Consider the following 25995-nt stretch of genomic DNA (forward strand, 5'->3'; position numbering starts at 1 on the left):
ATAGTTCCAAACATACTGCTAAAGACCACTTACAAAAATAACCTCAGTAGTGTTCTCCAACTGCACAAATGAGTAATTGCTTAGTATCAAATACTGGTTGGCGTGTAGACTTTTCACTGTCTCTTAGCGCTCCCCTCCTTTCATGCTTCCTTCGAATCCACAAGTTCCCTTGACTTTTACATTTCCCTGAATCTGCAGGTTCCCCTGCCATCTTCCTTCTTCCTTTTGTCATTTGCTTCTGGAAGAAACGCTCGGGTTTTCTCTTCTGCTCAGCAGGTCTTCTTCCTAGTTGTCTCATGAGTTTTCAATCTCAGCTCTAGCTGATTTATGTATGACCTTTTCTGTTTCTAATATTTCTTTTTTTCTAGATCAATCTTGCCAGAGGTATGTCTATCACTTTTTTACAAAGGGGCAGCTTTTAGTCTGTTGCTTCTTTCTTTTTGTAACTTCGTTTTAGACTTCATTTATTTCTGCTCTTGTATTATTACACTTCCTTTGGATATTTTGGTTCTGTAACTTTATTTTTTTGAGGAAGATTAGCCCTGAGCTAACTGCTGCCAATCCTCCTCTTTTTGCTGAGGAAGACTGGCCCTGAGCTAACAGCCGTGCCCATCTTCCTCTACTTCATACGTGGGATACCTACCACGGCATGGCTTGCCAAGCGGTGCCATGTCCGCACCCAGAATCCAAACCAGCAAACCCTGGGCTGCCGAAGTGGAACATGCGCACTTAACCACTGTGCCACCAGGCCAGCCCTTTCATTTTTTTTAAGATTGGCCCTGAGCTAAGATCTATTGCCAATCTTTTTTTTTTCTTCTTCTCCACAAAGCCCCCCAGAATATAGTTGCATATTCTAGTTGTAGGTCCTTCTAGTTGTGGCATGTGGGACGCCACCTCAGCATGGCCTGATGAGCAGTGCCAGGTCCGCGCCCAGGATCCAAACCAGCGAAACCCTGGACAGCGAAAGTGGAGTGCATGAACTTAACCACTTGGCCACGGGGCTGGTCCCTCTTCTAACTTCTTGAGTTGAATCTTAGCTCATTAAATTTAACTCTTTTTCTTCTTCTAAAGGAAACATTTACAGTTATAAATTCTCCCAAAGTACTTTTCGCTGCATCCCACAAGTTTTGTATGTAGTATTTCCATTCTTCTTTTTTTTCTTTAAAGATTTTATTTTTTTTCCTTTTCCTCCCTAAAGCCCCCCAGTACACAGTTGTATATTCCTCGTTGTGGGTCCTTCTAGTTGTGGCATGTGGGACGCCGCCTCAGTGTGGTTTGCTGAGCAGTGCCATGTCTGTGCCCAGGATTCGAACTAATGAAACACTGGGCTGCCTGCTGCAGCGGAGCATGCGAACTTAACCACTTGGCCACGGGCCAGCCCCTCATTATTTTTGAGTTTCAAACATGTTCAAATTTCCATCCTGATTTCTTCTGTGACCTATGAATTACTAAGTGGTATATTATTAAATTTCCAAACATACGGACTTTTAAAGTTATCTTTTGGTTGCTGGTTACTAACTTAACTGTATTTTTTTTGTCAGGGGATGCTCTGCATGATAGCAAGCACTGGTATATATTTCAGACTTTCTTTTTAGCCTAGCATATGGATCAGTTTTTATAAATGTTTCACTTATACATGCTCACAGAGAATGTGTATTCCTTGAATCTTGGGAGCAAGATAACATGTCTCATTAGGCAGCCTGTGTTGTTTAAATCTTCTGAGCCTTACTAATTTTTTTGTATGACTGACACATTACTGAGAGGTGAAAAAAAATTACCCACTATAATTGTGGATTTGTCAGTTTTCCTCGGCAATTGTCAGTTCATAGTTTGTACATTTTGAGGCTAATACATAAAAATTTAAAATTATTCTTCCTTGTGAATTAGTTTACTTCTTGACTTCTATTTTAATTGCTGTATCAGTTCTCTTTCAGTATTTGTCGGTATTTCTTTCTTGTATCTGTATTTCCAAAATTTCCTGTGGTTATCCTAAAACAGGATATATTTGGATTTTCACTGTAGCATTTTATCCATTTAAGATTTTTTGCCCAGAAATATCTTAATTTTGCTTTCATTCTTGAATGATAGTTTAGCTGGATATGGAATTTTAGAATTTTAGATTGTGATTTATTTTTCCTCAGCATTTTGAAGACATTTTTCTATTGTCTTCTGGCTTCCATTTTGATATTGATGATTCTGATGTCACTCCTTGTAGGCAATCTCTCTTTTTCTCTCTACTTGTTTTGAAGATTCTCTTGTTGTCTGTGGTGCCCAATGTAAGCGGGTGCCAATTAAAACATTTTTTTTCTTGCTTTGGGAGTCACTTTGTATCAATGCTTTTTGTCAACTGAAAATTTTCTTAATAGCTGCCACCCCCCCGGACTCTCAAGCCATATTCAGGGCAATTTTCTCAGATCTTTCAATAACCATAGTTTTTACTTGGATAAGTCCTATTTGACTATTTTTAAAGTGTAACTGGTCATTGCTCTTTCTCATCTTTCTAATTCCTTCTTGTAGGATATTTAAAACACTTCCATTCTACGAAGCCCCTGCCGTTGTCGTGTCTGCTCACTCACTCATGGTGGGCTGCTCACTTGTGCATTTCCTAACTGTGGGCTGTGCGTTTACCTCAGCTTTATCTACCATGATCCCACAGCCTCCATGGTTATTTCGTATTCTTTTTTTTTTTTAAGGTTTTATTTTTCCTTTTTTCTCCCCAAAGCCCCTTGGTACACAGTTGTATATTTTTAGTTGTGGGTCCTTCTAGTTGTGGCATGTGGGACGCCGCCTCAGCATGGCCTGATGAGCAGTGCCATGTCCACATCCAGGATCCGAACTGGCAAAACCCTGGGGTTCCACAGATGAGCAGTCGAACTTAACTGATTGGCCCTGGGGCGGCCCCTGGTATTCATTTTTGTTAGGTGCCACAAATGGCTTAACAAGCCCAGAACCATTTTGTTAATTTTTGGGCTAAGTGGTTCCTGAATTGAACAGGGAATGTAAATTCACATCCCAAACTTTCTATGGATAAAGTTTTAGGGGAAACCCCAGCATCACCCCTATCCCAAGACAGCCCAGAAAAATAAGCTTCTTGTTATCAACCTGTGCTAGTGGAAGATGTTTTCTGTTCTACCATTTCATGGCAATATTCTCCCTTTGAGGGTTCCAGCTCTATGTGAGGGATCTCACAAAGGTCACATGAGCCCTAGGCCTTTTTTTCTGTCTCAGTGTGGGTATTAATACCAAGCTCCTGGCATGTCTACCGCTGAGTAGTCATACGCTACTGGAATCAGCAAGGGGCATTTGTATCATCAATTTCAGTTTTCAGTTTATCACTCTGGTTTATAGTTCTCTTTATTTTTAGTCCAAAATAATTATCTCCTTCTTTTGGAGCTTATATATGCTTTTAAAAGGACACCTGTTATATTTTATCCAATGTTTCCAGGTGTTTTGTACAAGGCAAAAGGTATATTTTCAGGTAATCTATCCATCATATTATCATAACTCTAAATTTGATTTTCATAATTCTTCAAAGGTTTGTTCTTCCACCCTCATTCTCTTTTCTCTTCTTACATATTAAATATAATCTTAACTCTCTTAATATCCCTAGAAGTGTAAATTAAAAGCAAAAAGCCTAAGTAGTTAGCAACCAGTCTCAATCTGGCAGAGTCATTTCAAACATTCTCTCCTGTGACGGATTCCAGTGAAAGCCCTGCCTGATTAGCAGAGGACAGCACGGGAACAACACAGCCCTGAGATTCAACGTGTCTGTGTTTGGGTTTGACACTGCCAGGACCAATTCTGAGATGTCTGACAACATACCTTAACCTCCTGTTGCCTATTTTTTCTCCTCATAAAGTTTTTATGAATCTATGATCATAGTGACCAATACTTGCACTCTCTAATTAGGAATACACAGATTTCAAGAATCTTAAAATTCTTAAAATAAGAATATTAATGTATGTGTGATATTCCTGAAATTTATAGTGTAGTTTAACTATAACAAGGCTGAGATCTTAGGAGGTACCTGATAATGTTACTGAGATAAAGTTAATTTTTTAAAAGTTGTAATATCAGTTTATATAATCAATAAGTATCTGCATTAACCAAAATAACATATTATACAAATCACGTCTTATTATGTTCTTCTCTGAAGTGACTCAATACATAATAATACCTTAGCTCTTGGAGTAGCTTTAATTGTCCATATGCAATCAACTGCTTGCCCAGGTTTCGTTTTTCCTTCTTGTTCTACCTGACTAGAACGCACTACTCCATCAGCTCCTGAGAGCTCAAACTGGCAATCTAGAAAGAATAGATGAATGATGTTCAAAGGAAAATAAGACTGATAAAAACGCCATGAGGAAAAAGAGGTGATATACTAAACCTGGGATGGGGTTTAAAATACCTCCTAGGTAAGTAAAATCTGGATCTGCAACAGAAGAAAGAAGAAAGTCATTGGCATTGAGATATTGTAGAATGACTTTAAGGCTCAGTGTCTCAAGTTATATCCAATACTACATTTAACAACAAAGCAAGAGAAAGCTTCCACTGGTATAGACTGCAGACCACTGGTTATTTATGAGCATATTCAGGTGCTCACTTCAGGATCAATGTTTCTAAACTAATGTTTACACTTTTGATCCCATCACAAATTAATACTCATCTATACTACCTGAAAACTCATAATGCTCCATCAATAGCAGTAGCTAGTCCATTGATGGATGAATGAATAAACAAAATGTGGCATATACAGTACAATGGAATATTATTCAGCATTAAAAAGAAATGAAATTCTGACATATGCCACAACATGGATGAACTTTGAAACATTATGCTAAGTGAAATAAACCAGACACTAACGGACAAATATTGCATGATTCCGCTTACTGAAGTACCTAGGTTACATCAGTCAGATTCACAGAGACAATAAGTACCAGGAGCTGGACAGAGAGGGAACAGGGAGTTAGTGTTTAATGGGTACAGTTTCAGCTTGGGATGACAAAAAAGTTCTGGAAATGGATCGCGGTGATGGTTGGATAACACTGTAAATGTACTTAATGCCACTGACCTGCACATTTAAAAACGGTTAAAGTAGTGAATTTATGTTATGTATAATTTATTGCATACACACAAAACGTGGTAGCTGGTAAGTGGTTTTTTCATAATGGCAGGAGAAAAGAAAGATGAGTAAGTGGTATACAGGAGTAATTAATACTTTTATTGTCAAAAAGAAGTTACAAAATCTTCTATATAAATCAGATCTTGGCAAACAAGTGTATACTACCTGAAAGAAAAAACAGACATCAAAAACAATGTTCTTAATTATTTGAATGTTTTTAGATACTAAAAACCAAAATCAGGCAATTTTATACATAAAGATTCTTACTTTGAGGAAAAGTAGCTCTTTTTCCTCTATTAGTTTTATGTATCACGAGAGCAACTTTATAAGGCTTACAGTTAAAAGATCAACCAATGTTCAATATTACGCTAATGACAGTGACATCGGCAGGATTATGTAATACTCCATTTTACAGAGGAGGAGACTGAACCAGAGAGATTATTTTCTTAGATCATACAATGGCAAAGTCAGGACTAGATGCCAATTCTCTAGAATTCTGTTACACTACCATGTTGCCTTTGTAATGTGGGTGAGGATTCCACAATTTTACCACTAAAAGAAAAAAATCACGTTAAAATAAACAAGCATAATTAACTAAATTATGGATGTGCCTAGTTACTTAAACTCATATCTATAAAATAAAGTTTGTCTAGGGATTGGTAAACCTAGAAGAAGCCTGCTAACAATGCTGAGAAATTAGTATCTTTTCAATGAAATCCTCTAAGCTCCTGGTGATATCTGTTGAGGCAGAGAGGCTCTTAACAGATTGCTAGCTCCTGGAAGTCACTGGGATAATTCTGGAATTTTAATGTAGTAACGATATCCTAAAAGTCTCGCCTACATATGAAGAAATTCGGATTCGTTTGCCAGAGAGCTCGCATGGCTTTACTCCAGTGCTGTTTAGGATTTAAATTTCTCTTTGACATTTCTCTGCAAAAGAGCTGAAGTGTTGTTACTCCCTTTTAGCAAGGCTGGGTTTAGTTTATTAAGTTAAAAAAGAACAGTTTTGGGGCCTGCCTGGTGGCGCAGTGGTAAAGTGCGCCCCTTCCGCTTCTCGGGGGCCCGGGGTTCGCCGGTTCGGATCCGGGTGTGGACATGGCACCACGTGGCACGCCATGCTGTGGTAGGTGTCCCACATATAAAGTAGAGGAAGATGGGCACGGATGTGAGCTCAGGGCCAGCCTTCCTCAGCAAAAAGAGGAGGACTGGCAGTAGTTAGCTCAGGGCTAACCTCCCTCAAAAAAACAAGTTTCTGAGATGTATCGTAAATTGAGCTAAAGTTTTCCCTCTACCTTTCCAGTATGAAATTTGGATAACCATGGTTAAAGCGTCTGGAATTACAAACAACTGGAACAAGACTGAGTGCCCAGTGACAGAAAAGAAGAGTGTGTACTGAAAAAGGTCTTGCTGGCTGAGGAAAGGCGCTGGGACATTTTACACCGGCAGCTTCCACTCTGCCAGTTTGGTATATTTAGGTTCGATCTGAACTTTCAAATTAAGTTTTTTTTTTAGATACCTGTTTGTAATTTTTTTAAATTTATTTTTATTGTAGTAAAATACATATACCAATATTTACCCTTTTAATCACTTTTAAGTGTACAATTCAGTGGCATTAAGTACATTCACAATGTTGTGCAAGCATCACCACTATCCATTTAACCAAAAATTAAAAAGACAAATTTTAATATGATCCAGCATTTGCACTCCTTGGTATTTACCCAAATGAGTTAGAAACTTGTCCACACAAAAACCTGCACATGGATGCAGGTTTATTCACAATTGCTAAAACTTGAGAAGCAACTAAGATATCCTTCAATAGAATGGATAAACAAACCGTGGCACAACCACATAATGTAATACTCAGCACCAAAAAGAAATGGGCTACCAAGCCATGAAAAACATGGAGGAACTTTAAATGCATGTGACTGAGTGAAAGCAGCCAATCTGAAAAGGCTACATATTGTACGACTCCAACTATAGGACATTCTGGAAAGGGCCAAACTACAGAGACAGTAAAAAGACCAGTGGCCCTTGGGGGTTTAGAGGGAGGGAAGAACAGGTGGGTTTTTCAGGCAGTGGAGATAATCTGTATGATATTGTAATGGTGGACACACGTCATTACACATTTGTCTAAACACAGAGAACATACAAGACCAAGAGTGAACCCTAATGTAAACCACAGACTTTGGTGATAATGATGTGTCAGTGGAGGTTCATCGATTGTAAAAATGTACCACTCTGGTGCAGGATGCTGATTTTGGAGGCAGTTGTGTGTGTGTGTGTGTCGGGGGGGGACGGTAAGAAGTATATGGCAACTGTACTTTCTGCTAGGTTTTGCTGTGAATCTAAAACTGTTCCAAAAATAAGGTCTATTAGACAAATTTTCCTTTTTGAAAATGTTATCCTTTTGGCATTGAGAAGGTACATACTGAAGCAACACTTAAAAATTTCCATAATATGTTTACTGACAGGAAAAAAGTTGACTACGTTGTTCACGCAAAAAATCAGGTATCACAGCTGTACGTACAGCAGGGTATCAGCTAAGTGGAACAAAATAGACAGAGAAAAACATCTGAAAGGATACACAGCAAACTGTTAACACTGGTTTTTTATATATAGGGTGGTAAGATTATGGATATTTTCTTTTCATTTGGATATGTTTTAATTTTTTTCAACTAAATTTCTTGCATGAAAACATAAAAGCAAAACGATTGTACAGTTGCTCCACTAAGTCACTTTTCATCTTATTAGTTTGTAAGCTCTCTGAAGACAGCAGCAACAACTTGCCTATCTTAGTGTTTCCATCCTGGGGATACGCCCACATTTGCATGCGACAGGCCCCTGCAGTTCTTAAGGTGTTCTCACACCCCACGGGGCAGGGAAGACAGGCGGAGTCTGCTGCACGGAGTCTCCTCCGCCAATGCATGTGCACACCCTAGTCCTCAAGACCTGTGGATGCTACTTCATATAGTGAAAATCAGTGAGCATTACGAGGTGAAAGATGTGATGAAGCCAAGGATTCTGAGAAGAGAAGTGATGCGAGGATGGAGGCAGAGACTGGAGCCATGTGGCCCAGAACCAAGGAATGCTGGGGCAGCCACCAGAAAAGCTGGAAGAGACAAGGAATGGATCCTGCCAGACTTCCAGAGGGAAGGGGGCCTGCTGGAGTTTGCACTTCCGGCCTCCAGAGCTCAGAATAAATTTGCGTTGTTTCCGGCTGTCAGTGGGTGGTAGTTAGTTCTGGCAGCCCCAGGGGACGCACACAGCAGGCGTTCCCATCTCACCAACAGCAACCCCTAGTCACCACACTGTGCTTAACAGCCTCACAGTTATTAGGTGACAGAGAAAGGATTCAAACCCAGATCTCTCGCCTCCAAGTGTAGAGCAGTTTTCTTTCTATTGCTTAATATTTTCTAGAGACTATTCAAATGAGCAGTTAATTCAATCATTCCAATGGAAAAACCTGCCAAACTAATTACTTCAATTACTTTTTAAAATGTATTTCTTTGGATGCTTTTGGCCTTGATATATGCTATGAAACAAAGAAATCTAAGAAAACGTGATACCATCTATGATATGCTTCAAAATTCAAGTGATACAGTTCTATTTCTAATTTTTGTGAAGTGTTCATTTATTCATGGACTGACTTTCCTTTGACTTTGCTAATTTCTTTAAAGCCTTGATTTGGTTAACTCTATTAAATTATCTCTTTTCTAGCCTTACGATTCTAAAACTAGTATGCCCTAACCGCTGAAAAGATGACTTCATTACCTGGAATAAATGAATATTTTGCTCGAAATCCCAGTCCTTCCAGTTCTTCATCAGAACTAAACTTAATCCACATGAATCTCCCTGTTGATCTAATTAACGGGGGGCTCTTCACCCCACAGTAACGATCTATTAGTGGAGAGAAACCAAATGGCCCATCTCGAACTTCCAAGTGATCAAACCGACATTCGAATGATGGTTCTATATAATAACGTTCATCAAAGGTTAACTCTATTCTCTGACGTGGGGCAGCTGGAAAATAAAAGGAAGTAGATCAGGGCAACGGGAACAAGAAAGGTACAAACATCCCGACACAAGTGAGAAAGGAAAGCAAACGTGCTGCTGCCCTCAGAGACGAGGGCCACGGGGACGCTGAGCGCAGTCACGCGAAGCCTACACTTCACATTACTGGTAACACTGCTGTCTGCAGAACTGCAGTAATCTTTCCTCTGGCATATGCTACATAGCAAATTAGTTAAATGTAGGCAACTGATTAAAATTAGAGTTGAGAAGCCAATGCTCAGTACCTGAGAGACGATGCACCATGAGGAACAGAAGAAATGAAAGGAGCAACTGACGGAACTATGGACATAAGTTGCATAAGGCCTAATAAGAACCGCCAGGAAGTTTAAGTTTCTTACCAGAAGTTTCTCATATACACTGATGCATCTAGTTGAATTATGTTTTAGGAGATTGAAAATTCCTATAAAATTTCAACTATTATTTTGTTAACGTGTCCAGTCTTTAGAAATATTTATAATTACTAGAGTTTGATTGAAATGCATGTTTAAATTTTGTTCAAACTGGTTTAAACAGGGCATTTTAGCAATGTATTTAGTTTTACAAGAAAGTAAAAATTCATTCAATAAAAGATAGAAATTGGTCAAATACCTTCCAAAACGTAGATACATTCCTTGTTGGGTGGGTATGAGTCAGGGTAATTGGGCGAAGCGAAATGACCTCCATTGCTGGTCCGAACCCAAGTGCCGCACTGGGTTGCAGGAATGTGCTTCATTCCAATATTTTGTCCATCTTAGGGAAAAATAGCATTTAAAATATTAGTTACAGCAAAGACAACACCGTTCTTCTCTTCCCCCACAACTTCCTCAAACAACTGCCCACTCTACGTTACACACATACATAATTTTCTAAGAACCACTGTCAAATTTAGCACAACAGATTGAATCCAGCAGAAGTGAAAGAAAGGTGAGACTGTATGGCGTGCTTGCTGGAAAAGTGGCTGCTGGAGACAAGTGTGCCACGTAAGAGAGCAGGGAAACAAAATGCTTAGACTTAACTAGGGCAAAACCCTGTGGAAGAATCTGATAAATCAGTAAACCTCTATAAAATTCAGTCTGACATAAAAATAAAAGGATCCCAGGAGTTGATCTCAGATAGTACCTCGATATTTAGTTTAACACAAAAGTCAAATAAGATTCAGAGGTTACAAGGGGATTTAAAGATTCTAAGTTGAATGCACATATTTCTCTCTGCTTCCTCCTCAAACTCCACTTAAACAATAGTACAGTTTTTTTTTTAAGGGCATAAATCTGTAAGTACAAAGAGGCAGATACAATAGTAACAACTGGCAGTACCAGCTATCTCTGGAGGTGGGGGAGAGCGGTGGAGTGGGGCTTTTTTAAAAACAGGAGGCTTGGTTAAAAGTCTATTTAGTATCAATTTGATTTCTGATACCCACCCCTACTCCACAAATCCAGGTATTCTCTGTTCTATCACCAGACCAAAAAACGAGACTATTTCTTTGGAGAAGGTCAAACAGGGCTACAGGGCTAGGGGACACCAGGCCCAGCTGAGGGTGAAGACAGGGAGACTGGGTGAATGTTAACATACTGAATGATGCGCCCAGTCTCTCCCGCACGCACCTCCTCAGGAGGCCTCTTGCTCAGATGTGGAGCCTCTAAACAGACAATGCAAAGATTCTTCCCTGGGGAATCCAACCAGCCCAAAGAAGACGACCCCAGGATGCAGACTCGGGCTCTCCGAGGGCAGCCACTCAACAGCGTGGCTGCAGGAAACAGGCCCTGTCTATATCTGCAGACAGCTAATGATCAGACTTTAGTGCTCCTCGCACAAATACGAGTATTCAAGGATCACCAGAAATTTGAGAAAGCCTCTAGTATGAGAAACAGATTAAAAAGCAAACAAAAAAGCAACTCTGAGGAGATGAAGATTATGTAGAAAAAACAGTAAAAAAAAAAACCCAATAACAACAACACTACATAAAACTATCATTTAATCTCCTCAGACAAAGAGAGAGTAGTATATCCATAGAACACGAACGAGGATACTCTGAAGAGAGGATATTGAGGAAACAAAAGAAAGCTTCTAAGAACAGGAGAAATGCAAAAATCAGTAGACAGCTTAGAGCAGAGGTCCACAAACTGTGGCCCTGGGCCAAACCCGGCCTGCTGCCTGCTACTGTGATCACGCTTCTCCTGGAACAGACCACGTCCACTCAATGCACACTGTCTGCTGCTGTCACCACAGCAGAGCTGAGCACTTGCTCCAGACCCTGGAAGGCCTGCAAAGCCTTAAATATTTACTAGCTGGCCCTTTACAGAAAAAGTTTTCCAATTCCTGGTTTAGAGGATAAAATTGAGGAAGTCTCAATAGAGACTACTGAGAAGAAAACAGAGCAAAAAGAGAGGTGGAAAGTGCTGGCCCAGTGGCGCAGTGGTTAAGTTTGCACACTCCCCTTTGGCGGCCCGGGGCTCACTGGTTCAGACCCCGGCTGTGGACCTACACGCGACTTATCAAGCCATGCTGTGGCAGGCGCCCCACATAAAATAGAGGATGATGGGCACAGGTGTTAGCTCTGGGTTAATATTCCCCCCCAAAAAAAAAAAAAAAAAAAGAGCGATGGAAAATAGAAAAGATAAAAGAAAACAAAACACCAATAATAGGAGTTCCTGAAAGACAGAGCAGAGAAAACAGAGAAAAGAGAATTAAAAAAATTAAACAAGAAAAAAAAGGAAATGAAAACTTCCTAAACTGAAAGACAAAATTTTCATATTGAAAAAGCCCACTGAGTGACTTCATGTAAACCCTAAATACAGACGTAACCAGAATTACGGTCTAACTGCTGAAGAGGGGGGTACAGATGGAAAGTAAAAAACACTTCTATCACTTGGGGGTAAAGAGGAGGTACACAAAGGAGCTCAATTCTCATCTTCCATGCTGGGAAATCATTATCTACTACCTAAAACTGAAAGAATAAAGCAGGAACAGCCTAGTATGCTGTTTATAAATATGCAGGGAAATAGCCAAAGAATCAGCTAAAAGAGCGGCTATGTCCGTGGAGCAGGAAGCAGGGGAGGGTGGGACGGGGGACTGAGTTTCCTAATTAACTTCTTCAGAATGCTTTGCCTCTTGTCATGTGTATGTAGAACTTTGATGAAAATAAAAAATAAATCAGGTATTTAGGAAATGTTCTAAACTCTGACATGAAAATCTGGTTCAAACATCACACTAGCTAATTTCCTTCCTAAACAAGGACAATGAGAACAGGTCCAAAGGGCCCTGAACAAGATATTGATGGAAATGTTTCATTTGTCTCCAATGGAAAAACGGCTTTTTATTTTTGCTTAGTGATAGAGCATGAATCTCATTTAACATTTGGACAAAATCCACGGCACGCCAGGAGCTACCAGTGACAGCAATTTTTAAAATTTATCAGGGCAAGACTTTTCGTTGACACTTTACTCTAGTCAACTGCAGCTGAACGCAGTTAAATTGAAGCTGATGGGTTGGCAGAAAGCCTAGGTCATTGAAACACCCCAGAGGGATGATGGAAATAGTATTCGAAAGTTGCAGTCCTTTCAAATAAACCATCCACTGTCCTGAACATGCGGTTAGTTACTGCTGTGAACACCTTACCTTGGGTCTTTTGGGCCACAGCAATCCCTTCCACTACAAGTACTGTTATTAACAACACTGGAAAAACAACAGAAAAGAGAAGTTAAAAAATTGAATCCATAATACATTTTGCTAAGTTTATAAGGAAAATCAGACGGCAAAAAAAGATTAACTAAAACCACTATTTCTTACTAGCATTCACTCTCAAGATTTTTAAGGGTTAAATGTTCTGTTCTGATTTACTATTTTACACTTAAGACAACTAAAGAAAAAAACATAATTCATGTTGTACACAGTTCTACAAGCACTAATAGTACATGGCAGTTAAAGCATTTTTCAATTTATGATGGATTTAAAAAAGCATAATTCTGTTTGCAACAAATTTGCTGACCCCAGTTCTTCTTAGATTAACTGTACTCCATATCTCCAAATTTTATATGCATTATAGTGAGCTCCACGACGTCCTACGCCACCAAAAGTCCAATTCGATTATCTGACTCGCGAGGACACTCATGAGCGAGACAGCGCGCAGCCAGGTGGCAGCAGTCTCCTAGAGATCAACAGGAGACACTGCATACTGTGCAGTGCTGCGCTGGGTCCTGGGGAGCAAAAGCCAGCACACTTAGAAAGGGAAGCTTTTCATTCCAGGGTGAACATTTCTGAGACCCAATCAACAGACGGAACTGTTTTGTGTGTGTTGAAGATTCCTTTAAACATTTTATTTTTATGAACTGTGCACTGACATCTTTCACTCTCCCTTTCAAAGGAAATCACACCAGCACACTGTCCCAAACTCCTGTGTGACCTGGAGTTATTACTTATTCAGTCAATTAGCAGTCACAGGTATCTGCTGGATAGGAGGCACTGAGGATACACAGATGTGTGAGGAGAAATACAGCAAAATAGTAAGAGCATGGACTTGACAAATCAGATGGATCTAGGGTGGGATCCAAATTTTGCCACGTACCAGCTGTGAGGCCTGTTCAGCTCTGTTTACGTTTTTGTAAAATGAGGATGTTGTATTAATAGGACCAACCTCATAAGGTTGTTGTGATGATTAAAAGAGAGGATGCACACAGCAATTTTTATGTATTACACATTCTGCTAAATAAATGACAGATATTAGGACAAACTACCATCCTTAAGGAGGAGTCACTCTCTTGTCAAGGACAACCTACAATACAAGGTGAAAAGGAGTTCAACAGGGCTCCACAGAAAGCATAATGGGAGCAGAGAAGGGAACCAATCTGCGGGCGTTAAGAGGAATAGAGCGAGAAGAACTTCAGAAAAAGAAAGTGCATATACTCTAGTTGGACCTTACAGGATTCAGTCCAGGAGAGGGAAAAAGAAATACTTAGACAAAAACACGGAGGCACGAGCACTTACGGACGGGACGGGTTGCAAACTCTCAGTGATACAGGATGGTCTGAAGTGCCCTACCAGGTTAGAACTCGGAGGATGAGATCTGAGGGTAAAGAGTCTTGAATCCCATGCTAAAGAGTCTGGACTCTTCACTATAATGAGAAGCCACCGTGGGGTTTGAAATTAGAATGTGACATTATCACATTTGTTTTTCAGACCAACAATTCTGATGGTTGTGTGGAGTCGAAACTTTTGAAAAGAAGAGAGGTTGTTTAGGAAGCTAAGGTGATAAGGTCTTGAAGCAGAGCAGTGGCAGCAGAACTGGAAAGGAGAGATGTACAGCCTGATTCAGATGTAGCGTCTAGTGCAACCGGTGACTCAGAAGACGTCAGGAGTGAGAAAGATGGACGCATTGAAGAGGTTGCTAGTTAAGTGACTGGTAGATGGTCATGCCATTGTTCACTCAATAGCATGTACTGAGTATCTACCACCCAAAGTTACCAATGTACAAAGACTATTCTTGCCATTCCATTGTCTACATCTTATAATTTAATCCTTTGACCTCTCCATCTTTGGTTTCCGGTGTCCTTGCTGACTTTCGTCTCCTTTGTCTTCTCTCAACAACTTTAACATCCCTTTTCCTTTCCTTGGTCGATAGTAGTGTTAAAGGTCTCACGTTACGTAGGAACAATCCTTCCTTCAAACTCTTCACATCTTTGCACTGGATCAGAGTTAGAGGAATGGACTCTTAAAAGATATATTTTTAAAAACAGAAGATTTAGGATAAAAAAGAAAACCTAGGGTAATATTAGATACCTATCAATTAGCAAATAGCCATTTGTATCAATTTATCTCATTAGAGGACATTATTTTCCAAGGCATACCATTCAGATGATACACAACTGGTCAAAATTTTGTGCTCAGTATCACCTTTCCTTCTGAATCACAGGCATGACAATTTACCAGTTTTCACATTTATTACGCACAGTATGTAAGCAAGTAATGCAAAGCCAGGCAGACAGGGGAAGTAAGAAATCAACAATCTGAAACCAGGAGAATAGTAAAACTAGAGCAAAAAGGTCAACTGTGCCAGGAAAATTAAATAATGATCAATAAAACTCTGGCTGCGTAGATATCTGATTTATGAAATCTGCACTGAATATACAACTAAGGTAGAACAATCATATTAAAAATAAAATTACACCACCAAATAAACCTATTATTCTTTTCTACTTTAGAGGGCTGCTCACAATTTTCTTTTTTCCCACATGTTTAAAAAATTATTCACCACTCAATCAACCAAATGAACTGTGCCACTGAATATAAAAATGACATATAAAGAATAGGGCAAATCTGCACAATAATTAAGGACAGAAATGTGCAGTGATGCAGCTGTTGGCGACACAGTTGCGACTGTTGATCATCCTAACTTCTGTATCGTAGTAAACACAGTTCCTCCCAGCCATGTGACAGAACCTCTGTAAATCACTTGTTATAATCAGACTGAGATACTGAAACAAACTCCATTACCGCCCAGCCTCGGAGTGGCGCCGTGGAGCTCTGTCCTGTCTAGACCCCATCTCCCTGTGACCAAAAGAACCCATAATCTCTCAAATCCAGAAACACCTCAGACTTTGAATTCAAAGACAATGTCCCCAGGGAGGCACTAACTCTGTAAGGCAGAAACCCACGCCCAGTGAACATTCTAATCCACAAGCACACAGTGTGACTACGCAGAGCTGCCCGAGGCTCAGTGCCTGCCCACCATTTCCGCCCTCACCTCTGGGTCTGGAGTCCAGCTGAGGCCTTGTGACAACCCGTGCACAGATCTGACTTCAAAATGAAGGCTTAAACGATAAAGACAGGTGCTATTCAAGGTGTTAAATACAAATCCCCAAGCCTACTCCTTCTACCCGGGATCACCGTCACGTTAGCTCTCCACAGAGTCTTGTGCCCAGGCTTTCTAGCGGAGAGGCCCAACTTCCCACAGCAAAAATCAAGGTCAGATTTATTCTCTTCACTGCTACTTAATAGTGGCAACTCTGGCCAATGCACTAAATGCTGGAAAGGAGACAAAATTATTATTTCTAGATAATGTTATTTAAAACCTAGAAGTCCCAAGAGAATTACTTGGAAAATTATTACACCTATTAAGGGAAGAGAGTAAGACTAAAATAAACAAACAACTAAATAAATGTAATACAATGAAGAAGGAACATGCACTGAACAGTAAAACATTGTAAAGGTTAACAGTTCTTCCCAATTAGTCATACATTTAATGATACTTCAGTGAAAAATCTTAGTTTTCGGGGGGACTTGAAATGTTACCGCTGTTCCTCTTGACCAAGTAAACACATCCAGCCCCCACTGTGTCCAGGCAGTGAGTCAGTCCTTGAGGACACAGCAATGAGTCAAGCAGCCATGGTCCTTATTCTCAGGGAGCTCACAGAACAGAAAAGGGAAGTAAAGAAAAAGCTCAGAAACACATATATATCCCAAATTTTATTAAGATATATGTGGTATTTGAAACTCTTTTGAAAGGATGGTTGTAATAAATGGTTCTGGGATAACTTGCTAATTATTTGGGGGGGGGAAGTAGATCCTCATTCCCAGCTAAATAGAAAAATAAATACCAGACTGAAAAAAAGCTGAATTATGCATATACTTTTGGGTGGAGAACATGTTCATTTACTAAAGACAGAAACATAAACAAAAACCACAAATAACTGGGAAAAAAAGATTACGCCATCAGAAAAATGTGCCAGGAAACAAAACAACACAAAAATTCAGCCGTACTAATATGAAAAAAAAGAAAAGCAGCAGATTCTAGTGTTGGTCAAGACATAGGAAACTGACAGATACTGCCATTCGACTATAAGCTGGCACAGCTCTTTGGAGGTTATTCTGGTAACATGTATCACAGCCTAAAAATCTACAAATCCCACCCAGCAAGTCTACCCTCAGGTTTGGGACCTGCATCACCGGGACAGTGGCTATCAAATGTTAGTGTGCACCATACGCACCTGGAGGTTTATGAAAACAGAGAATTGGGGCGGGGGTACCACCAGAGACTTTGATCCAGTAGGTCTGGGATGGGGCTTGAGAACTTGCATTTTAACAAGTTTCCTAGTGATGCTAAAGCCGCTGGCCCGGGGACCACACTTTGAGGACCACTGCAAAAGGAGGAGGACAGGACACTGAGAGAAGCAGAAAGGGCCTGCCTGCTTCCTCCTTTGGCGATGGGAGGGGCACGCTGGGCCAGACGGATGGGGCAGGGTGGAGGGTGGGCAAACAGGAGCTGACGAGCCAGTTTTGGAAATGTTGCTGAATGCTCCGCTACTTCTTCTCATAACGTCCCTACAAATACTCGTTTCTGAGCATCTGCACTTGCCATGGACCTCCCCTTGCTTCTACGAAATTATTTTCACACTGTCCAAAACCTGCTTTTTCTTTCAAGATTAATGTTATTGGATAGCATCCAGACTTTTCACTTCTGTGACTGTTCCACAGCTATCTATCTCTGGTTTTGTTTCTTTCACTGATTTTGCACACTCCTATGACGTTAGCATCAGGTTTGGCCCAAGTAATAGGAAAACCTAAACTAACAGTTTAAAGTAGATACAGTGTATTTCTCTGCCAAGTAAGCAGGCGGTAAGCGGTCAGGGGCTAGAGTGAAGGCCGTCATCACTAGGGATCTAAGTTTCCGCTACCTTCTAGTTGGGCTGTGTATGACTTTCATTTCCAAGGTCATTGTATGGCCCAACATGAACGCTGGAGTGTCAGCTATTATATCTTCATTACAACTATGCTGCCAGCCTTGGGAGTCAGCAAGAATGAACAAATGGCAGGGCATTCTTCTTTCCTTTAAAAACACTTGCCCAGAATCTACAGTGATCTCAAGATAAAAATTTTAACTAAATAACAAAAACACCACTTCCACAAAGGTGTACACACATCTGACTGGCCAGATTTATTTAGTCACGTGGCCACATCTAACCCTAAGGAAAGCTGGTGACCGTATGCTTAGCTAAAACTCAGAGAATTTCTCAAGGGTAAAATGGATGCTGAGACAAATGACAGTTTCTGCCACAGTTCCCTAAAGTCTATTCTGCACTCAGCAGTCAGAGATCCTTTCAGAAGAGAAATCAGACCACGTCACAGCTTTTCATAAAATCTTCCAGTCGAGCCCCATCGCATTAGAGTAAACCCATACTCCTCATTCCGACTTCAGGGGGCCAGCGCCCTCTGGCGCCTGACCACCTCTCTGACCCTCCAACTGCCATCTCTGCCACCCAGGTCTCCTTGTCATTACTTCAACACACCCAGCTAATTCTTGCCCTAGGGACTAGCCATTCCGTCTGCCGAGAACCTCTCTGCATGGCTGTCCCTTCATGTCATTCAGGTCCTGTGAGGCTTCCTCATTTTCTCCTTCATCCTCTTTTTATTATTTAAATAACATTTTAGTTATTACTTACATTACCTGACATTTTCTTGCTTATCATGATCCTCTTCCTGCTAGAAAGAGGGGCCTTGTCTGATTCACTGATGCATCTCTAGTGACTAGAAGATTGCCTGGCCCACAACAGCACTCAATAAAAACTGGAGGAACCCCTGTAGTGGCTAAGCATGATCCTGATTCCCCTTCTTCAGAACCACACACACAGTCCAGAGAGCCCTGCACTGACCACACACAGGCACACATCTTGGTTAACGGCAGCCATGCATACGACCCAGCTTCTTTTTATTGCAGCACAAATCAGGGAAGTTTTTTCCTTTCAGATACCCAGCCACTACTCTCACTTTTTCTTAAGCGGGCTCAGTTTACCTCTGTTAGTAATTAAACACGCCTCTTTCTGGGCCTTCCTGTTTTAAGCATCTAAGTGGTAAACATAAGGTTTGTCCAATCAGTCATGAGACGCCAGAATGTGACAACCAGCTAACTGGTCTGCATGCTCCGCGCTATTTTCTAGGGAGAGAAGAACGCAGCTGGATGAGCGTCTACACACTCCTCGAGGGAGCAGCAACCTGTTTTCTATAAACTATGTTCCTAAGAGCAAAAACCTACCTAAATTTAATCAAACTCAATTTTACTTATTAGTGAAGAAACCAGATGGATCTTGGTGACCTTTGGGATCAGATCACTCTCGCCTCCGTCGGCTCATCACAGTGCCAATCACGTCTATAAGAAAGAGGAACTGCGGCAGGGCTTGCTCTTTCCTGCAGAATGGGACAATCTCCTTGTCAGCCACATGCTCCTGAGGTGGCGGTGCGGGTTCCAATTACACAGGAGTCTTCCTCAGACATCCACAGCAACTACTACCAAATTGTACCACGACTAAGTCACATTGTGAAGAGGATGTGCTATCTTCTCACACACTAGTGCTGTAACTTCCAATATATTATTCTAGGAATATGTAAACCAACACAGTTTAACATCACTTTGACTAGGAAGAAATGAACTTTCATTTTATTTTAGCACACTCTGTAATTTTGTGAGTGATGTAACAAATATCTTAAAAAGTGTCAGATTTTTGTCACCACTCTGAAGAGGACTGAGAAGGCAAGCCCCTCCCCATCCAGAGCCGCCCTGCTCTTAGCTGTCGTTCTGCTTTGTTTTAGTGCCTCCTGAGGGCGCCTTTGGGGGAGGCACTGGATTAGGTCAGCTCTCAGGATCCCCTTTCCAACTCAAAGGCTCGAATAACCAGGATCTCAAAGTGCCTCAGGGACACTTTTTTTCCAATGTCAATTCTTCTGCAGGAGCATAAATTTAAAAATAATAGGAGATTGTGCTGAATAGGTAATAACCGAGAGCAGAAGTTGGAATGTTATTTAAAAATTTTAGATATGAGCTTTCTAGTCTATCTTTTATCTATTTTATTCCAAAAAGGACTGAAAGCGGCTTTGATTTGAACCTGTTTTGTACTATACATGCGTGTGTACTTCAGGACTGCATGTTTTTCCTAAAATGTGAGTATGGTTTCAAAGCGTAAACGGGGTTCTAGTTGAGGATTTACTGTAATAAGACCATTGTTTAATCAGACTTTTCAAGTGTCAGCATTAAAACATTTTCTCCCACTCCTGGAGAAAAAGCCAAAAAGTTAATTTTTAACAAGGCTGCGTTAAGAAACTTCAGTAGTAAAGGGACAGCTTTTCAGTATTATACCTTTTCTGTATAGTTTACTTTCTTGGATGAGGCTTAAGAATAAAAGACAGGAATTAATATTTGTCACAGTCTCAGATAAGATTTTTAAAATATACAGGCAAGAGATATTTATGCTTTATTACACCATAAATTTGACCACAGTTTACAGATTTAAATATAACTGAATCTAATAGGATTCTCCTGAAGCCAGTGCACAGAATGAATAAGAACACTAAAAAAAATAGGTTTATAATCCTAAAGTAATATTTTTGTGTGACTATGATGCTTCCTTAACTTTGACAGAAGGTAAGTCAAATTTTATAAGACCTGGAGTGATCATAAACACTTTTAATTAAAAGTGAATCACTCAGTTTTAACAATACATGAAAGGTTTAAACAGCCTTTTGTTCTCCACCGCTGGAAGTAAAACAAAAAGAATACACGGCATCCTAAAGAAAAGTACTTGGTACTTAAAGTCGCACACACTCATTACGGCTGATTGGTGTTAGTAGAAACTGACTGTAATGTTCCAGACAAGGCTTTTGGTAGGTAATATCTACGACTATGCAAATAATAAATGACTGCTTCTGATAAGAACCTCTTCGATGTTGAAGTAACCCACCTTCCAGGATACCTAAGGGATAGCTTTTCATGCCTTGATGCACGGCAGCACGGGGAAAATCCGTATTTTTTCAAAGATATTTTTTTACATGTAAAACTATTAAGTTTTGTATAGGTAACACAGGCATCTGGTTAAAAAAAAATCAAGTGATACAAATGCCTATGCAGTGAAATGTAAGTCTCCCCTTCTTTCTTGTCTTTCAGTTTCCCAGATTCTCTTCTCAGAATCAACTTTTGTTAATTTCTTGAATCACTCCGGAAATTCCCCATATTTACAAGCACATACACACAAACTTGAAAGACTTAAAAATAGCTTACTTTCCCTCTAGCAAGGCGACAACAATTTCATTTTAGCTTTAAAAATACTCCCGCATGTAAAAACAGTGTAGGCTGGGTAACAGGAAAAGAAGAAAAGCCAGATACTACGTTGTTTCCACCGCGGTTCGGCCAGCGCCAGAGCCCTTCCCCGGGAGGCGCGCCCACCGGGCGGAGGCGGCGCCAGAGGACCGCGCTGCACGGGCGTCGGAGCTTCCGTCCACCCGGCGCGGGGCCGCCAAGTTGTGCAGGTGAAGCTGCCACATATCCACGGGCCTTGTCCCCAGGGGTCCACTCGGATGAACTGTCGTCGTGATGTCGACAACCACACGACCATCAGAACAACGGAGAAAATCCAGAGAAGGGGCACTATAGGAAATCCTACTGTGCAGATGGTTTATTTTGAGAGAGTAAAATAAAATCTTAATTTCCAAGGAAAGGCTGTATCAATTAGAAGTTACAGATAGGAAAAACTACGAAATTAATTTCAGAGTTTTAAATTCTACTACAGTATCATGAGGAAGTGACTAAGAATTTATGAGAGAACTATGAAATATTCACCAGCCACAAAGTCCCAGGTTCCCTTAGCGCAAACCGTATACAGAAGTACACAGTTGGGTAGTCAAACATTTTAAACTGCTGAAATCGAATTATGAATTTAGGACTATCTGGAGAATAAACAATTTGTCCAACTAAAAGCAAAATTATACTGAATTTTCCAATAAAACAAATTTGAAAAAAGTGCTAACATGGAGTGGAGAAAAAACACTATTTGTCATTGTACAAATATCAAGACACAATGATAAGCGATATGCGACAGCTAATACAATGCCTTAACTCCTTCCCCAACATGAAAAAGAATACTTAATTACATTACAAATACGCAGCTATTCGGTTTTCAATTTAAATCAGTGGGGGGGGGGGAGGAAGCCCTTTATTGGTGCTGCTGTTTTCCTCTGAGGACTGAAAAAAGCATTTATTCAGTCTGAGTTTCGGAAGCAACTTTGTATCACAACCTTAATGATCGATGTATATAAATTTTAATTTAAAATAACCTCTTGGAATGCAAAGCCGCTATTTTTGGGTTTTGTGCACTTGGCAAGCCGTTTCAATTCCCGGTACAACAAATCAGAAAGAGAGAGGCGCCAGCGCAGGTCCGCTGCGGTCCCGGGAAGCGCCGGGCGCAGCCGAGCCGCCGGCCGGGCCGGGCGCCCGCAGTGGTGCCGCAGCCTCGGCGGCCGCAGCAGGTGGGAGCCGGCCGGGCGGGCAGGCCGCCTCCCGGGGCTCCCATTGTTCGCGTGCAACGACTCTGTTACCCAACGGTGCAAGGACCAGCCTCCGCCCCGCTGGCGCGAATCCCACAACTTTGCAGAGCGACGAGCGGGATGCTAAGCGAGAGCGCGCGGGCGCAGCTCGGGGGGCCGCGGGGCCGCCGCCCGACCGTCCCCGGCGCCCGGCAGCCGGCGGAGCCGCAGGCCGGCAGCGCGCGGGCCAGGGCGCGGGCTCCGCGCAGACAAAGGCGCCGGGCAGCGCGCCGCGCCTCGGCCCGCAGGGGGCGCCGTCCGCGGCCCCGCGCGCTTACCTTTGAGGGCCGCGCAGAGCTGCTCCAGGGCCATGTTCCCGGGCGGCCCGGCGCTCGCCGGGGGCCTCAGCTCCGCTCCGTGCCCGCCGCCCGCTGCAGGCCGCCTCCGCGCGCGGGGCTCCGGGGCCGCGGCGCCCACGCCCGCCACCGACGGGCGCCGCCTGCCCACCAGGCCGGCCGAGCAGCGCGGGCCGCGGGCCCCCCGAAGCGGCGTGCTCGGGCGCCCGGCCCATTTAAGCGGCGAGCGCCGCGCCCGGCCCTCCCCGCCCCGCGCCGCCTCCCGGCCAATCGCCGGCGAGCTCCCCGCCCAGCGCCCCGGTGGGCGGTGCCTGGCCGCGGCCGGGGGCGGGGCGGGCCGGGGGCGCGGGGCGCGGGGCCGAGGCCGCGAGGCCTGCCCCGAGGGAGGGGCCGGGCCGGGGCTCCCCGCGCGCTCTCGCGGACCGACGGGGCGGCCGCCCCTCGGCCTGCCGGGCCCTCGGCGCCGGTCACTGCGCCGCCCCGCGCGCCCCGCGCCCCCTCGCCCGGGGGCCGGGAGCCCCTGCTTCAGCGCGGCCGGGGCTGCGCGCACGGCACCGACCCGTGACCATCTGCTCGTTTTCACCGCAGACGCGCCGCGTGCGGTGGGTGCTGCGGGAGAAGGGGAAACACCGAGGCCAGAAAGCTTGAGTGATTTGCCCGGAGCCACACAGCGAGTGCGAGAGGCAGCGTTGTGAACCCACGAATCTGCCTGCAGAGACTGCCCTCTTCACCACTAAGCCTGCTGATGTGGTCGCTAGACTCGGCGGATAAAAATCTCCAAATCGCAAACCACTGCGTCCTATGTGGATTAATGATCTTGTTACATTTTCTCCATGGTGATTATCACGCCCTGAAATCGCCTTGCTCATCCACGTGTTTGTGCATCATCTGTATCCCGCCTCCCCCCCCCCCCCACACACACACAGAAGCTGCCTGAGGGCACGAGGCTGCATTGACAGAGTCACTCAACACATGCTCACTGAGTGTCAGCTGTGTGCAGAAACGGTGATAGGTGCTGGGAGCATCCGTGACAAAGCCCTACCGTAACAGAACATATATGCGGTGCTTGATCCGTCCTAGGAACCCCGTAAACATTCGTCTAACAACTTATAGCTAAGGACGTCAGGCAACTAAAACAAATCTTCCAGGATGTGAAGCTCTCCTCCCTTTTCTTATATCCCTTCAAGAAAGTCACAAAGGCAAGTATTCACACGGTTTACAAGTGAAAAGGTGTTTAACACCAATTAATATCAGCGTATTTCACCCTTTACCATGTACGATGGGAGGTATAAAAGAGGTCTTTGGGTTCCTAAGGACAAATCACCTATTTAAATCGAGATTGCACAAAAGAAGCAATTAGGAAATAAAACATTCAAAGCATTTCCACAAATATAATAAAGGGACATGCTGGGAGGCTGGGACAGTAATAACAAGAATACTAAATTAAGTCACAATGGTGCACAAAAAGGGCTGCGAGGAAGGAGCCCGCTCAGCTTCCGAAACGTAATAGGTTCCTAGTGCGTGGTCGACTTGAAGAATCGAAGCGGTGTGTGTGATGTCATCAGAGAGAGCTTCCTGAAGGAGGTGACACAAAGAATGGAAAGGCTGTGGACGGCGGGTGGAGAGGAGCAAGGGCGGGCGAACTTTCACGCCAGGCAAGGAGCCGGGACGGGCATCGCACTTGGGGCAACTGCTGTCTTTGGTGGGAGGTAGAGACAACCCTGAGTATGGGGACTTTGACCGTGGAGACCCTCGCTTGAACGCTAGGCAGAGGCGTTTGTGCGCAATTCAGGACGCCGGAGGCATAGTTTTAACAGTGGAGTTCTGGGAAGATTAATCTGGCAGTTGAGTTGAGGCTATAATAAAAGAGGAGAGATTAGAGCAACCGCAGGGATTCAGAAAGTATATATGGGGGCGGCCCTGGGCCGAGTGGTCGGGTTCCCGCGCTCCGCTGCGGGGCCCAGGGTTTCGCAGGGTCGGATCCTGGTGTGGACATGGCACCGCTCACCAGGCGGCGTCGCACATGCCACAACCAGAAAGCCCCACAACTAAAAATATGCAACTATGTACCGGGGGGCTTTGGGGAGAAAAAGAAAAAAAAAATAGTATATATGCAGCACTTTTTCAGTTAGCCTGGTAGCTTTTATTGGCAGTGCTGTTTTGATGAAACCTAGAAAGTCTTTTCTCTTCTAGTGTGTTGGCTGGGGAGCAGCTTCCCAAGGAGCAGACTGGGGATGTTCATTTTGTGGCTCCCTTGTAAGACACCTATCTTTTGGATGTACTGGTGTAATTGTCTGGAGCAGATTTTTCAAGGAATGTGGTAAAGCACAGATCATAGCTGAGACTACTGTGTGGCCATATGTTAACTAAACCGAAAGGGAAGCAGTTTGCAAAGCTCTCAGCTGGGGAGCTCTGTATTTGAATGATTCTTCCCCCAGCAGAGCCCCCAGTAACTCCCGGTCTGTCCCCAGGTTACCTGGCGGTTCCCAGGTGACGAGGACCCCGCTTCTGTTGCTTCCCGCCTGATCTTCCGGGCGTGATGGTCTCTCTGCCTCCTCACAGAATCCTTCCTGTAGTTGAAATTTGGTTTTCTCTGAGTCCTCTGCAGCGCTTGAATGGTGTGTGGCATTGACTTACTGTTAGAATGAATCATTTAAAATGCATTTTATCCCGGTGTTTATGTACCAAACAGATTTTGTTGTCTGTCTTTTTTGCTAGAGTTTGAGAGCTCTAACATCTTATTAAACGATAGCCTAGGAAGGCAGGCTGTTACGTTGAGATTGTTATGGACTGAATGCTATGTTCCCTCGGAATTTGTATGTTGAATTCCTAAGCCCCAGTGTGACTGCATTTGGAGGTGGGGCCTCGAGGGTAAATGCAGCCTTAAGGGTGGGGCCCTAATCTGGTAGGATTAGTGTCCTTGTAAGGAGAGAGGCCCGGGAGGGAGCTTGGAGCAAACGCGTGTGAGGAAGCGGTGAGAAGGCGTGGTTCGCAAACCGGAAGAGAGCGCTCACCAGGGGCGGAGTCGGCTGGAGCCTTGATCCGGACCTTCATCCTCCAGGACCCGGAGAGAGTAAATGTTGCTGGATGTGCCCAGTCTATGGTGTTTGTTGTGGCATCCCGAACAGACTCATACGGAGAGATGAGGCAGGAAGACAGAGGAAGTCACACACAACCAAACTGGTGTAC

At 43.1% G+C, this 25995-nt stretch overlaps 1 protein-coding gene across 2 annotated transcripts in view; it reads right to left on the minus strand.

The window, feature by feature from the left end:
- NETO2 (neuropilin and tolloid like 2) overlaps positions 1-23530 on the minus strand; it is a 58136-nt gene extending 34606 nt beyond the window's left edge. The window contains exons 1-6 of one of the 2 annotated variants that reach the window (XM_044761172.2): positions 22789-23530; positions 12788-12844; positions 9782-9922; positions 8894-9142; positions 4409-4432; positions 4178-4305 (exon numbers count right to left, since the gene is read on the minus strand). In XM_044761172.2, coding sequence (XP_044617107.1) covers positions 4178-4305; positions 4409-4432; positions 8894-9142; positions 9782-9922; positions 12788-12844; positions 22789-22822 — 633 coding nt within the window. In that variant the 5' untranslated portion in view covers positions 22823-23530. Of the gene's footprint in view, positions 1-4177; positions 4306-4387; positions 4433-8893; positions 9143-9781; positions 9923-12787; positions 12845-22788 lie in introns of both variants that reach the window. The other variant, XM_044761171.2, reaches the window with a different exon arrangement.
- Between the last annotated feature and the right edge of the window lie 2465 nt (positions 23531-25995).

Source organism: Equus asinus, chromosome 28 (assembly GCF_041296235.1).
Source record: "Equus asinus isolate D_3611 breed Donkey chromosome 28, EquAss-T2T_v2, whole genome shotgun sequence".
Classification (NCBI taxonomy): Eukaryota; Metazoa; Chordata; class Mammalia; order Perissodactyla; family Equidae; genus Equus; species Equus asinus.